Source organism: Rhinoderma darwinii, chromosome 1, assembly GCF_050947455.1.
Source record: "Rhinoderma darwinii isolate aRhiDar2 chromosome 1, aRhiDar2.hap1, whole genome shotgun sequence".
Taxonomy (NCBI): Eukaryota; Metazoa; Chordata; class Amphibia; order Anura; family Rhinodermatidae; genus Rhinoderma; species Rhinoderma darwinii.
The window spans coordinates 560,624,673-560,639,773 of NC_134687.1; the positions used below are offsets into that span (position 1 = coordinate 560,624,673).

Sequence of the window (15,101 nt, forward strand, 5' to 3'; positions counted from 1 at the left end):
TGATAGAGTTTTCTTCTGATGGCATAGAAGGTTTTGCACGCCTTGTCTTTCAGAATCTCTATGGCTTGTTTAAAGCTTCCTGATTGGTTGATTTCTAGGCCCAGGTAAGTGTACCTGTCGGTCGCTGTGATTGTGGCGTTATTTAGTGTGAAGGTCGGGTGCCTGGGTGACTTTGAGTTTCTCTTCTGGAACACCATGATGTTGGTTTTCTTTGCATTGATGGGTAGTGCCCACGTGGAGCTGAATTTTTCTAGAATTTGCAGGTTGTCTTGGAGACCTTTCTCGGTTGGTGATAGTAACAGAAGGTCATCTGCATACAACAGGAATTTCACCTGGGTGCCATGGAGGGCGACACCTGGTGCTGAGGAGGATTCCAGAGCTGTGGCCAGTTCATTGATGTAGATGTTGAAGAGCGTTGGACTGAGGCTGCAGCCTTGTCTGACTCCTCGGCTCTGCTGGAAATCAGCCGTTCTTCTCCCGTTCACCTTCACGCTGCATCTGTTCTCTGTGTAGGAGCTTCTGATGACGTCATAGGTTTTACCTCCTATTCCGCTCTCCAGCAGTTTCAGGAATAGGCCCGGGTGCCACACTGAGTCGAAGGCCTTCTTAAAGTCAACAAAACAGGCGTAAATCTTCCCATGCTTTGTATTGTGGACGTGGCTCTTGATGAGGCTGCGCAGGGTGTAGATGTGGTCAGTGGTGCGGTGGTTTGGCATGAACCCAGCTTGGCTTTGGTGGAGGACATTGTGCTGGGTGAGGAAGCTGAGGATTCTCTTATTCAGGATGCTGTTGAACAGTTTCCCCAGGTTGCTGCTGACACATATCCCTCGGTAGTTGGCTGGGTCGTACCTGTCCCCACTCTTGTGGATTGGTGTTATAAGGCCTTGGTTCCAGATTTGTGGGAAGTAGCCGGCACTCAGCACTATATTAAATAGTTTTACTATTGCGGCCTGTATTTCTGGCGGGCTGTGTTTTATCATTTCTGGTGAAATTCCGTCTAGGCCGCTGGATTTTTTACACCTTATGTCTGAGGTTCTCTCTGTTACTTCTTGCAGTGTTATTGGTGTATGCAGGGGGTTTTGAGAATCTTTAAGTGTTTCCTCCATCGCCTTCAATTTTGATATTATTTGTTTTTGTTCTTGGCTTTGTCCGTCTTTCGGGATATCTTGGTAGAGGTCTCTGAAATATTGGAGCCAGATGTTGCCATTTTGGAAATGAAGGTTGTTTTTCTTGCAATTTTTGCCCATGTGTTTCCATAATTCCCAGAACAAGTTGTCATGGAGGGCATCTTGGAGTTGGGTAAGTTTGGTGGAGATGTGCCTTTGTTTTTTCTTTCGGAGGATGGTCTTGTATTGCCTCTGTATGTTGCTGTAGGCCTCCTTCAGACCGGTGTTGTTTGGGTCTTGGTGCTTCTTATTTGAGGCATTTCTTAGGGTCTTCCGTACTTCTTTGCACTCACGGTCAAACCAACCGTTAGGATGTATTTCTTGTGGCCTCTTGTAGTCACATCTTTTCAGGTCAGACTTCTCTGCCATGGTATAAAATATATTATTGAGGTCATTTACGGCCTGATTATCAGTGTCCTGTCTGCGCTGCTCTCACTACTGAATCCTCCCGTTCTGTCCTCTATTTGCAGGATAGAAAGAACAGAGAGAGAGACAGCAAAACACACTAAAGAAAGACAATGTAATTACATGAGTGATGCCCGTCCAGAACTCACATGGATGTGGGTGAAACGAGCTGGGATGAGACATGAGCTTCTCCTTACACAGCGTGCAGCAGTGTGTGTATCTAGACTCCTCCTCCCCTGTCTCCTCCAATCCAGTGCCTCAGAGCACAAGAAGGGAGGGGGAATTACACACACTGCTGCACCTGCGCTGTGTAAAGATCAAGTTTAGCTAAGAGGTAATGAATGATACGGTCACTCTAAGTGTGGCGAGAGGGGCCCATGGGCCCCTCAGGCTTAGGGGCCCGGTCGCAACTGCGACCGCTGCGACCCCTATAGCTACGCCACTGCCTGTACTCCTTGCAGAATGTCAGTCTGCTCTTGATGTTTTCCTGGAGAGAAGTGGCTACTTTGCTGCCCTTCTTGACAGCAGGCCAGCCTCCAAAAGCCTTCGCCTTGCTGTGTGTGCAGATGCACTGACACCTGCCTGCTGTCATTCCTGAGAACGCTCTGCACTTGTGTTGAATTGATCCCATAGCTGAATCTTCTTTAGGAGACGGTTTTGGCACTTGCTGGACTTTCTTTGGTGCCCTGAAGCCTTCTTCACATCAATTGAAGCTCTCTCCTTGAAGGTATTGATGATCCGATAAATGATTGATTTAGGGGAAATCTTAGCAGCAATGTCCTTGCCCGTAAATCCCTTTTGATGCAAAACAATGATGACTGCACGTGTTTCCTTGGAGGTAACCATGGTTAACAGAAGAAGTTAATGATTTCAAGCACCATTCCCCTTTTAAAACAACCAGTCTCCTCTTATAATTCAATTAGCATGAGAGAGTGATATCAGCTGCCTGGTCACCGTTTACACTTTCCCCTGAGCTAATGAGAACATCACTGAAACGATGTTTCAGTTGTAAGGGTATGTGCACACGTAGTGACCAAAAACGTCTGAAAATACGGAGCTGTTTTCAAGGGAAAACAGCCCCTGATTTTCAGAAGTTTTTTGAGCAACTCGCGTTTTTCGCAGGGTTTTTCGCAGCGTTTTGGCTGCGTTTTTTACGTTCGTTTTTGGAGCTGTTTTCATTGGAGTCTATGAGAAAACGGCTCCAAAAACATCCAAAGACGAGGCAGTATTTTTACGCGTTGTCGTTTGACAGCTGTGAAACGACGACGCGTAAATGACAGGTTGTCTGCACAGTACGTCGGCAAACCCATTCAAATGAATGGGCAGATGTTTGCCGACGTATTGTAGCCTTATTTTCAGACGTAAAACGAGGCATAATACGCCTCGTTTACGTCTGAAAATAGGTCGTGTGAACCCAGCCTAATGGGAGTTACAACTGTAAACCAATTTCCCTTTGGGGATAAAGTATCTATCTATCTATCTATCTATCTATCTATCTATCTATCTATCTATCTATCTACAAATCGAAAAATGAGCAGCAACTCCAAGGTTCAAGTGAAAAAATGGGTACTTTATTGCCCGTGCGACGTTTCAGCTCCGTCCACTGGACGGAGCTGAAACGTCGCACGGGCAATAATGTACCCATTTTTTCACTTGAACCTTGGAGTTGCTGCTCATTTTTTGATTTGTATGTACTTGGAACTTGGTCTGTTCCTCAGAGCTTGCACCCACACGCTGCCAGTGCTGCCTGACTCTGTATATACCTATCTATCTATCTATCTATCTATCTATCTATCTATCTATCTATCTATCTATCTATCTATCTATCTATCTATCTATGTTAGCAGATCATTTTGTGGCACGGCTGAAATGCAATTGAAATTAGGTCTTTGTGATTAAAGGCTATGTACACCTTTGAAATAGATTTTTTTTTTTAATTAAAAGGTCAACCAGTGTGTTTTGTGCAATATAAATTACTTTATAATTACTTTTTATTAAAAACAATTTTTTCTTTTTGAGATACAACGGTTTTGTATTCTGTATTCAGAGGAGCTGTATCTTATGCTGAATCCTGCCCCGGTCAGGTCCGCGAGACTGACAGGTCCAGTGTCAGCGGGTCGATCAACCTGTTATCCATCACATCTAAGTTCATATAGTTTGCATCCCTCTTAGATGTGATGGATAACAGGTGTCGAAGACACGCATGAGCCGCTGACACTGAATCCGATAGTCTCGCGGACCTGACAAATTCAGGTCTTCGTGCACGATACAGCTACTCTTTATACAGGATACAAAGCAGCTGTATCTCAAACACGGAAAATAATTTTTAATAAAAACTAATTATAAAGTTGCACAAAACATTGATTAACCTTTTTATAAAAATAAAAAAATCGCTTTAGAAGGTGTACATAGCCTTTAAGTTAATTTTCACGGTAAGGAATGACTTTGCACTTAATTGCAATTCATCTGATCCCTCTTCATAACAATCTAGAGTTAATACAAATTGCCACTTTAAAAAAAAACTTTGTGAATGCCAAAATTTGTGTCAGTCTCTAAAGTGTCCATTACACTAAAATAATCTCTATGAAGAAATACGTACAGCCCCTCCCCCAGAGACCATGGTGTAGAATGGAAGCTGTGTACTGAGTCATATCGGTCTATAAAATCAGAGCAGATTCTAGCATTTCTGCTGCCTGTGGTGAAAATTGAAATGGCGCCCCCCAGATTGCGGATGCGCCGTTGACTTGTACTAGCTTGCGAGGTGCAGCCGGGCAGAATACACCTCGCTGCACGGTGCATGCTCAAGTAGTCCAAGGCAATGGCGCATCCGAGAAAGTTGGGGAAGACTGGTAGTGATGTATAACAGACAGGGTGATGTCAATCAAGCATTGAAATGTGCGTTTGGAGGAATTGACTATGTGACTCTTCAGTATAGCGGCACCGCCCCATGACCTTTATAGAGTAATTAGCATATAGCGTGCATCATTTTAAATGTTGATTTTATAGATTTTGCTGCATTTGCATCTGAAAAAAACATACAGCGGAATGTTTTAAAATATTGTCAGGTGATGTATTACCGCATGGCGGCGGTTCAACGGGTTAAAATTAGCTAACAGATTCCCATTAAATATACAACAAATTGAAAACAATTTTATCTGCCCTGCAATTTTGTTAGTATAAATATATTCCATATAGTTACAGCTCCAGAACCAAGCTCTGACATATACGGCTCCAGAACCAAGCTCAATACATATATACAGCACCAGAACCGAGCTCAGTACATATATACAACACCAAAACCAAGCTCAGTACATATATACAGCCCCAGAACCAAGCTCAGTACATATTTACAGTACCAGAACAAAGCTCAGTAAATATTTACAGCACCAGAACAAAGCTCAATACACAAATACAGCACCGGAACCAAGTTCAGTATATAAACAACTCCAGAACCAAGCTCAGTACCCAAGCTCAGTACATATATACACCACCAGAACCAAGCTCAGCATATAAATACAGCATCAGAACCAAGCTCATTACATACATACAACACCAGAACCAAGCTCGGTACATAAATACAGCATCAGAACCAAGCTCAGTACATAAATGCAACACCAACACAAATACAGCTCAATTTAGTGCAACCCCTGCCGTATAGGTTTGTACGGCATAATCATGGTGTGAACAATGGTAAGGATATGCTGGGAGTTGCTGTTTCACAAAAAAAAATCATACCACCCATCATCTCACTGCAGATCATACAGTGACTACATTGCTGATTAGAGGCAGAATAAAAATTTACATTAAGTGACACACCGGTGACGATGTCAGATTCTAGTTGTTATTTTTCTCTTTTCTTCTCCATCCGGTCCAGACCTCTATGACGACTTCTCCCGGCCACAGCCCACTTCTGCAGTTTGCCGCCCAGATGTCTTCAGCTTCTCACTTTTCAAATATTTCTGCACCTATAAACGAAGATAAAATTCTCATGATGCCACACACTACACCATAAATATAATAGTGCCATATACTGCACCATACAATGTCCCTGATTATAATAGCATCATACACTGTGTCCCAAATGCACAGTGCACCCTGTAGGGCGTGCCCCCTAAGAGCCCCCTGTAGATAGTGCCCTACATAGATACCCCTGTAGATAGTGCCCCACATATAGCTCCCGCTGTAGATAGTGCCCCACATATTGCCCCTCCTGAAAATAGTGCCCCACATATAGCCCCCTGTATATAGTACCTCACATATAGCCCCCTGTATATAGTGCCTCACATAGCCCCCCTGTATATAGATCCCTACATATATCCCTCCACTGTAGATAGGTCCCTATATATAGCCCCCTCCATAGATTGTGCCCAACATATAGCACTCCCCTTCTGTAGATAATGTGACGCACTTTTTAAAGAAAAAAACAACTTTACGTACTCACTTTGATCCTGTTCCCACACCGTCCTGTGTCAATGCAGACCTGCTCTCTTCTAAGCAGGTCTGCTGGGGCTGAACGATGCCAGCGACATGATTACATATTGCGCCGCTTGCATCATTGACAGGCGCTGATTGGCAGGGCAGAATGACTCCCCCGCCAATCAGCGCCTTTCAATAACGGTAGGGGCTCGATGACGTCATCGCGCCGCCAGTGTCGTTGAAAGGCGCTGATTGGCAGGGCAGAATGACTTGACTCACCAATCAGCACCTTTCAACAACAGAAGCGGCGTGCATCGGTGAAAGGCGCTGATTGGCGGGGCAATTCTGCCCCACCTATCAGCGTCATTGTAAGGAGCTGAATGGTCGGGCTCTAGCGCGATCCCGCTCGTTTAGCCCGTTAAATGCCGCGGTCAATATCGACCATGGCATTTAGTTTGTTAGAAAGAGGGGGGCGACCCCCTCTAGCAGTTCATCAAGTCTCCCGCAATGCAATCGCGGAGCGGCGATGGTTGCTATGGCTGCCTGGGGGCCTAATGAAGGCCCCCAGGTCTACCATCTTTGTGTGCCTTTTAAGCGCTGCCTCCGGCAGGGCTTAATAGCAGCCTGTCAGAAAGACGATATACTGCAATGCATTAGTATTGCAGTATATTGTGCAAGCGACCCAACGATCGCTGGTTGAAGTCCCCTAGGGAGACTAATAAAAATGTAAAAATTTGTAAAATAATGTTTTTTTAATGTAACAAAAAATAAAATATATTAATGTATTGCAGTATATCGTGGTTCTGACAGGCAACTATTAAGCCCTGCCGGAGGCCGGGCTTAATAGGTGTACAAAGATGGCGGATCTGGGGGCCTTCATTAGGCCCCCAGGCAGCCGTAGCAACCATCGACCTCCCCCCCGCGCGATTGCGTTGCGGAGGGCGCGATGAGCTGTTAGAGGGGGTCGCCCCCTCTTTCTGAAGATTTAAATCCTGCGGTCTCTGTTGACGATGCCGCTAGTTACTCTGAGGTGTTACAGCCGACACCGGCGTCGTATAAAGCGGGTTCACTCCGTGAGCCCGCTCCATACTTCCCCTGCCCGACTTTGGCGTATGGATACGTCAAATGTCGGAAAGGGGTTAACCACAGTGACCCTGTGTTCTCTGTAAGGTACACAAAAAGGATATCTTATCACATTGGTTTTTGTAAGGGTTATTTATATAAAGGTAATGCTTTTTCATCCTATCATTGGCAGGGCCTTTAGCAATAAATATACCTCCCGTTGGTTAACCAGGGTCCCAGCAGGTTGCACTAGACAGTTCCTTTAACCCAGGGGTCTCAAACTCGGCCGGGTAAGTGGGCCACATATAGAAAAAATGGGAAGTTGACGGGCCGCATTACTTTCAAATTTGATAAATACAAAATTATTGTTAATCAATTAGTTATTTGAACTACTGTATAATACTACATTATTATAATAATACATTACTATAACAATACTACATTACTATAATACTACATTACTATAATAATACCACTAGGTTTAACATTTTAGATATTTCGCCACGTGCTTATTTCAACAATCCAGTTTTCCAGTTAAAGTGTTGCTAAATGCAGTCCGGCTCAGTTAGCAGTGTTTGGCAGACACACATGTCAAGATTGGGCAGCCCCTTTTTAGATAGTGCCACAGTGCCTGACATCTCTGTGAATGCTGCCACAGTGCCCTCTGTGGATGCTGCCACAGTGCCCTCTGTGGATGCTGCCACAGAGTCCTCTGTGGATGCTGTCACAGAGTCCTCTGTGGATGCTGCCACAGTGCCCTCCGTAGATGCTGCCACAGTGCCCTCCGTAGATGCTGCCACATTGCCCTCCGCAGATGCTGCCACAGTGCCCTCCGCAGATGCTGCCACAGTGCCCTCTGCAGATAATGCCACACACACCCCAAGTAGATAGCTCCATGGACACCGATGAAAGGGAATTCCACAGAGTCCCGGAGCAGAGCCTATACATCGCATTCCAAATTATTATGCAAATATTATTTTTGGCTGATTTTCCTAAATAGTCGATGCAAATGACAGTCAGTATAATCTTCAAGCCATCAACCGTTGGAGTATAATGCTAATTTTATTGAACAAATCTCCTAATGATAACAGATTTTTTTTTAGAAGTAAAAACTCAAAATGCACTGTTTCAAATTATTATGCACAACAGAGATCAAAACATTTTAAAGGTTGTAAAGAGAACTAAAATGATAATTTGTTGAATTTGCAGCATCAGGAGGTCATATTTACAGAAATCAAAAGCTCTTTCAATCAAAAAAAACTTAGCAGGCCAAGTTACATGTTAACATAGGACCCCTTCTTTGATATCACCTTCACAATTCTTGCATCCATTGAATTTGTGAGTATTTGGACAGTTTCTGCTTGAATACCTTTGCAGGATGTCAGAATAGCCTTCCAGAGCTACTGTTTTGATGTGAACTGCCTCCCACCCTCATAGATATTTTGCTTGAGGATGCTCCAAAGGTTCTCAATAGGGTTGAGGTCAGGGGAACATGGGGGCCACACCATGAGTTTCTCTCCTTTTATGCCCATAGCAGCCAATGACACAGAGGTATTTTTTGCAGCATGAGATGGTGCATTGTCATGCATGAAGATAATTTTGCTACGGAAGGCACGGTTCTTCTTTTTGTACCACGGAAGAAAGTGGTCAGTCATGAACTCTACGTACTTTGCAGAGGTCATTTTCACACCGTCAGGGACCCTAAAGGGGCCTACCAGCTCTCTCCCCATGATTCCAGCCCAAAACATGACTCCGCCACCTCCTTGCTGACGTCGCAGCCTTGTTGGGACATGGTGGCCATTCACCAACCATCCACTACTCCATCCATCTGGACCATCCAGGGTTGCACGGCACTCATCAGTAAACAACACCTTTGAAAATTAGTCTTCATGTATTTCTGAGCCCACTGCAACAGTTTCTGCTTGTGAGCATTGTTTAGGGGTGGCCGAATAATAGCTTTATGCACACTTGCAAACCACTGGAGGATCCTACACCTTGAGGTTCGCGGGACTCCAGAGGCACCAGCGGCTTCAAATACCTGTTTACTGCTTTGCAATAGCATTTTAGCAGCTGCTCTCCTAATCCTATTAATTTCTCTTCCTCATTATGCCTTTATCTGAACGAACCGGTCTGTGCTCTGAATCAGCCACAAATCTTTTCACAGTACGATGATCACGCTTAAGTTTTCTTGAAATATCCAATGTTTTCATACCTAGTGCAATACCTTGGACAATTTCACGCTTTTCGGCAATAGAGAGATCCTTTTTCTTTCCCATATTGCTTGAAACCTGTGGCCTGCTTAATAATGTGGAATGTCCTTCTTAAAGGCAATGTGTTGCCAGAAAAACATGTTTTTTTAAAAAAATTAAACATGTAGTGTGTGGGTGATTAAATATTGTTCAAATTTTTTTTATTTTTTTCACTAGTCAGGAAATATTATAAATTAATTCTAATTTATAATATTACCCATTTCTGGTCACTAGATGGAGCTATTCCCAAAATTGCAGCATTGCAACATTGGGTGAAAAGCCCTCGCTCTAGTGAGCTCTCAGCATCCCTCCCTCCTTTATCCTGGCTAGTGCCGGGATAAACGAGGGGTTTGAACGGTGTAACCTCCTACACTGTGTGTCGCCATTTTTTGAGCTAACACACAGTGTAGTAGGTTTACATACAGTAGTAAACACACACAAACACGGAACATACATTTAAATCTCTTACCTGCTCCTGCCGCCGCGGCTCCCTCCGGCCCGTCCGCTCCGTCTGCTGCCGCTGGTGCAAGTGCACAAGTCCGGAAGCCGCGACCGGAAGTAGTAATATTACTGTCCGGCCGCGACTTCCAGTCCACAGGAAAATGGCGCCGGACGGCGCCAATTTCAAATTGGACTGTGTGGGAGCGGCGCATGCGCAGTTCCCACACAGACGCCGTACACACAAGTGAATGGGACGGGAGCCGTTCACAGTCCCTATGGGACTGTGGCTGCCGTATTCCATGTCTGTATGTGTCGTTAATCGACACATACAGAAATGGAACAAAAAATGGCAGCCCCCATAGGGAAGAAAAAGTGTAAAAATAAGAAAAAGTAAAACACAAACACACAAATAAATATAAACGTTTTTAATAAAGCACTAACATCTTTAACATATAAAAAAATAATTTGTGATGACACTGTTCCTTTAAGTAGTTTTTCTTTGATTGGGCACACCTGGCAAACTAATTATCACAGGTGTGTGAGATTGATTACAATGATCCAAAGAGCCCTAAGACACAATACCATCCATGAGTTTAATTGAAAAACTAATAATTAAATGTTTATGACACTTAAATCCAATGTACATAATAATTTGCAACACAGTGTACTAGCGCTCTCCCCGGGAATTCGCTCTGGGGAAGACCTTGACACACTGTCCATATATGGACAGCGATGTCAGGGAATTCCACAGAGTCCCGGAGCAGAGCCTATATAGCGCTCTGCCCGGGACTCCGCTCTGGGGAAGCCCCAGACATCGCTGTTCATGTGTGGACAGCGATGTCAGGGGATTCCAGAGTCCCGAGGCAGAGTCTGTACTAGCGGCTCTGTGTCCCGCGGGCCGCAGATGACAGCCCCGGGGGCCGCATGCGGCCTGTGGGCTGCGTGCTTGAGACCCCAGCTTTAATGTTGCCGACACATAAGATACGCAAAAAATACACAGCCGCAGCCCCCCTGTAATGGCGGAGATAAGAAAAACCTCTCTTCTCCACCATTAAACCCTTGAATGCCACTATGAAAGCTGATTAAGGCATTCAAAGAAATATGAGAACGGGGACCCTCCTTTGATCGAATCACAGGGATTCCCTGTGACGCAATCGAGGGACATACCTTATATGGACAGAAAACCCAGGGTCCATTGAAGGACCCCAGGGCTGTCTGACCATATTTCATGTTGTTAGGGCATATTTAGGTTTGGGCTATTATTATGAGATTAAAAAAATGTTAAACCTATAGTGCCCCCTATAGATCTGGTAGGGACCCTATCTATAGGGGGCACTATAGGTTTAACTTTTTTAGAGTCCCCTGTAGATAGAGCCCCCTGTAGTATCCCATTTATAGGGCCCCTTATAAAGTCCCCTGTAGATAGGGCCCCTAGAGATAGTGCCCCTATAGAGTCCCCTGTAGATAGTGCCCTGTAACATCTCGTGTAGATAGGGCCACCTGTAGCGTCCCCTATAGATTGTGCAACCTGTAGATAGGGCACCCTTTAATGGCCCTTGTAGATAGTGCCCCCTGTAGATAGGGCCCCCTATGGATGCTGCCCCCTATAGATAGGGCCCCTACATATTCCCCTGTAAATGGAGCCCCCTATATAGTCCCTTGTAAATAGGGCCCCCCTATAGTCCCCTGTAAATAGGACCCCCAATAGAAAGATACGGCCCTAAAGACACGGATACAATTGAGTACAGGGGACTGGTTCCAGTTTCCCGCTTCACCCCAGTTTTGCGAAACAGGCTGTAATTTTTACATCCGTTCGGGAGAACCGGGGCGAACCAGCCGGATCCCACCCCTGCATAAAATAATATACACTATTTGGTGTGACACGACCGTAACAGCCTGCACAACTAATTTATAGCACCATTTATGATCAGTGTATGCTGTAGAAAAAATTAAATAAATTAAACCTGCAGCGGAAGTTTTTTTCTGCATTTTTGCAAAAATAAAAATGTATATAAATTAAACGAAAATCTAAATGCAGCAAAAAATGGCACCTACATTAAGCACAACTCATCCTGCAAAAAACAAAGCCTTAGGCCCCATGCACACGACCGTGCTCGTAATTACGACTCGTAAGTATAGTAGCACGGCCCGTAAAATAAAAAAATAGAACATGTTCTATCTTTTTCAACGGCACGGACACCTTTCCGTGAGAAAACGGGAAGGTACCCGTGGCCAACATAAGTCTATGGGCCCGTTATTTCGGGTCGTAATTACGACCCGAAATAACGGGTGTTTTTACGATCGTGTGCATGAGGCCTTAAACAGCTACGTCGAACGAAAAATGAAAAAAGTTAAAACACCGGGACGCAAATAGGAAACCATCAAAGAATTATTCTGTCCTCATGGCCAAAATTGGTCGTGTCTTGATGGGGTTAATAGGAGTGCCTACTGCCGGAGTAGGGCGTGGTCTGCATATGGGCGTGGTTTCTATGCAAATTGATTCAAACTCTTCCTGAAAGCTATTCTCAAAAGATCGAAACTATGACATACCGCAAACTGAGCACCACCCCCACCCTGACAAGAAGACTAGCCCTAACACCCCACCCGCACAGCGCCGGCTCCTTTTACACAAGCGCTCTCTCCTCAGACCCAGCTAGCAGTTCACAGAAAATCCTCTGCACCACGTGATCTTAGAAGTCACGTGATTCCGACGTCAGCAGGAAGGTAAACTAGTCGCTATGGGGAGGGAATCAGCCACCAACGTGATGTGATTTTCGGGGTCTCCGGGATTCGCGTGTTATGGCCAGTCGTGGAGAAGAGGTCTATCCATCCCCGGATCAAGATGAGGCGACACTCAGGTATGCAGGGGACGCTCAGCCCGGTGTCGATCACTTGTGGCCGGAGGTCGAGCACACTGCAAAGACCCCACAGTCCTCAGCACTAAGCTGCAGGGTACAAGTTTTGGAGGAAGAACTGAGGAACTGCCAGGAGGAGCTGCGCCGCATCCAGAGACAGCTGACCCTAAGTCAGAGACTGCATCGAACAGCGGAGACCACCAACCAGGAGCTGAGGACACAGGCGAGTGGGATGCTGCGGAGGACGGTTTGCCCATAGCAACCAATCAGATCTCTTCCTTCATTGCCTAACACGCTGTAAAAAACGAAAGCAAGATGCTGATTGGCTGCTGTGGGCAACTCTTTTTTTTTTTTTTTTCAACTACAACAGTGTATACACGAGTCCAAGAATACATGAATGACTTGGGTCATAAAATGTTAAAGGAACAGTGTCATCACAAATATTTTATTAATATGTTAAAGATGTTAGTGCCTTAATATAAACGTTTATTTTCATTTGTGTGTTTGTGTTTTACTGTTTCTTTTTTTCACACTTTTTTTTCCCTATGGGGGCTGCCATTTTTTGTTCCATTTCTGTGTGTGTCGATTAACGACACACACAGACATGGAATACGGCAGCCACAGTCCCATAGGGACTGCGAACGGCTCCCGTCCCATTGACTGCCGTGTACGGCGTCTGTGTGGGAACTGCACATGCGCCGCTCCCACACAGTCCTATTCGAAATTGGCGCCGTCCGGCGCCATTTTCCTGTGGACCGGAAGTCGCGGCCGGACAGTAATATTACTACTTCCGGTCGCGGCTTCCGGACAAGTGCACATGGAACAGCGGCAGCAAAGGGAGCGGACGGGCCGCGGCGGCAGGAGCAGGTAAGCGATTTCAATGTATGTTAGTGTTTGTGTGTGTTTACTACTGCATGTAAACCTACTACACTGTGGGTTACCTCAAAAAATGGCGACGCACAGTGTAGCAGGTTAAACCTTTCAAACCCCTCGTTTATCCCGGCACTAGCCAGGATAAAGGAGGGGGGGATGCTGAGCGCTCACTAGAGCGATAGCTTTTAACCCAATGTTGCAATGCTGCAATTTTGGGAACTAGCTCCAAACAGCTCCATCTAGTGACCAAAAATGGGTAGTATTATAAATTTGAAAAAATTTATAATATTTCCTGACTCGCGAAAAAAATAAAAAAAATTTGAACAATGTTTTATCACCCACACACTAAATGTTTAAATTTAAAAAAAAAAACATGTTTTTGGGGCGACACCATGCCTTTAAAGGGGGTTTCCAACTTCTAATAAAACTGTGGTCAAACGTCCTGAAATACAAAGATAATGTAATATACTTTACATCCCGCCACTATTCTGCTCACCATAAAAGAAGTTCTGACAGAACAGGCTATTTTGTGATATTTGTCATCAGAAAAATCCTATTGAGATAGATGGGTCTGTTAACGGAAATATTTCTCTACAATAAAACAGAATAACATGGAAGAAATTGTCAGTTTACACCACTACTGGCACTGGCGGGTATGTCAACAATCTGACTCAGCAGTTGTTGTAGAACTACAACTTCCATCATGTCCACACAGTATGATATTCTCAAAACGACAGAATCGCAACAGGCCCGATTAGAAGTTAGTGGAGTCCGTCAGGCGCTGTTGGGATCTGTCATACAATGTATCCGGCACAGGACAGGTGTGAACATAGACTTATTCTGCGCGACACAAATAGTATGGCAGGTGCAGCAGTTCTTCAAACCAGAGCAGTGCAATGTATAGATTACAACACAAACACCGTAAATGAAGCATGAATTATTTGAAAGCTTGAAAAACCAGTACAAGGAAAAGTGTAGTTGCTCAATGCATCCAATCAGGGTGCTGCTTTCATTTTTCGTAGCGCTTTAAAAACAAAACAAGGGAGCTTGAACCTGATTGGCTGGTTGTTACATAGTTACGTAGTTAGTACGGCTGAAAAAAGACATATGTCCATCAAGTTCAACCAAGGGAAGGGAAAAGGGAAGGAAAAATGTCTACACATAGGAGCTAATATTTTTTTGTTCTATGAAATTATCTAACCCTTTTTTAAAGCCATCTACTGTCCCTGCTGTGACCAGCTCCTGCGGTAGGCTATTCCATAGATTCACAGTTCTCACAGTAAAGAAGCCTTGTCGCCTCTGCAGGTTGAACCTTTTTTTCTCCAGACGGAGGGAGTACCCCCTTGTTTTTTGAGGGGGTTTTACATGGAACAGGATTACACCATATTTTTTGTATGTGCCATTAATATATTTATATAAGTTAATCATGTCCCCCCTTAGTCGTCTTTTTTCAAGGCTAAATAGATTTAGTTCTTTTAATCTTTCCTCATAACTTAAATTCTCCATGACCCTTATTAGCTTCGTTGCTCTTCTTTGTATTTTTTTCAACTCCAGGGCATCCTTTCTATGAACTGGAGCCAAGAACTGAACTGCATATTCTAGATGAGGCCTCACTAATGCTTTGTAAAGTGGTA

At 44.5% G+C, this 15,101-nt stretch overlaps 1 protein-coding gene across 1 annotated transcript in view; it reads left to right on the forward strand.

Annotated features, from left to right (window-relative positions):
- The first annotated feature begins 12,376 nt into the window (after positions 1 to 12,376).
- Positions 12,377 to 15,101, forward strand: part of AGGF1 (angiogenic factor with G-patch and FHA domains 1) — a 57,978-nt gene continuing 55,253 nt past the window's right edge. The window contains exon 1 of the mRNA XM_075838578.1: positions 12,377 to 12,817. Within this exon, the coding sequence (XP_075694693.1) occupies positions 12,539 to 12,817 (279 nt within the window). The 5' untranslated portion in view covers positions 12,377 to 12,538. The remainder of the gene's footprint in view (positions 12,818 to 15,101) is intronic.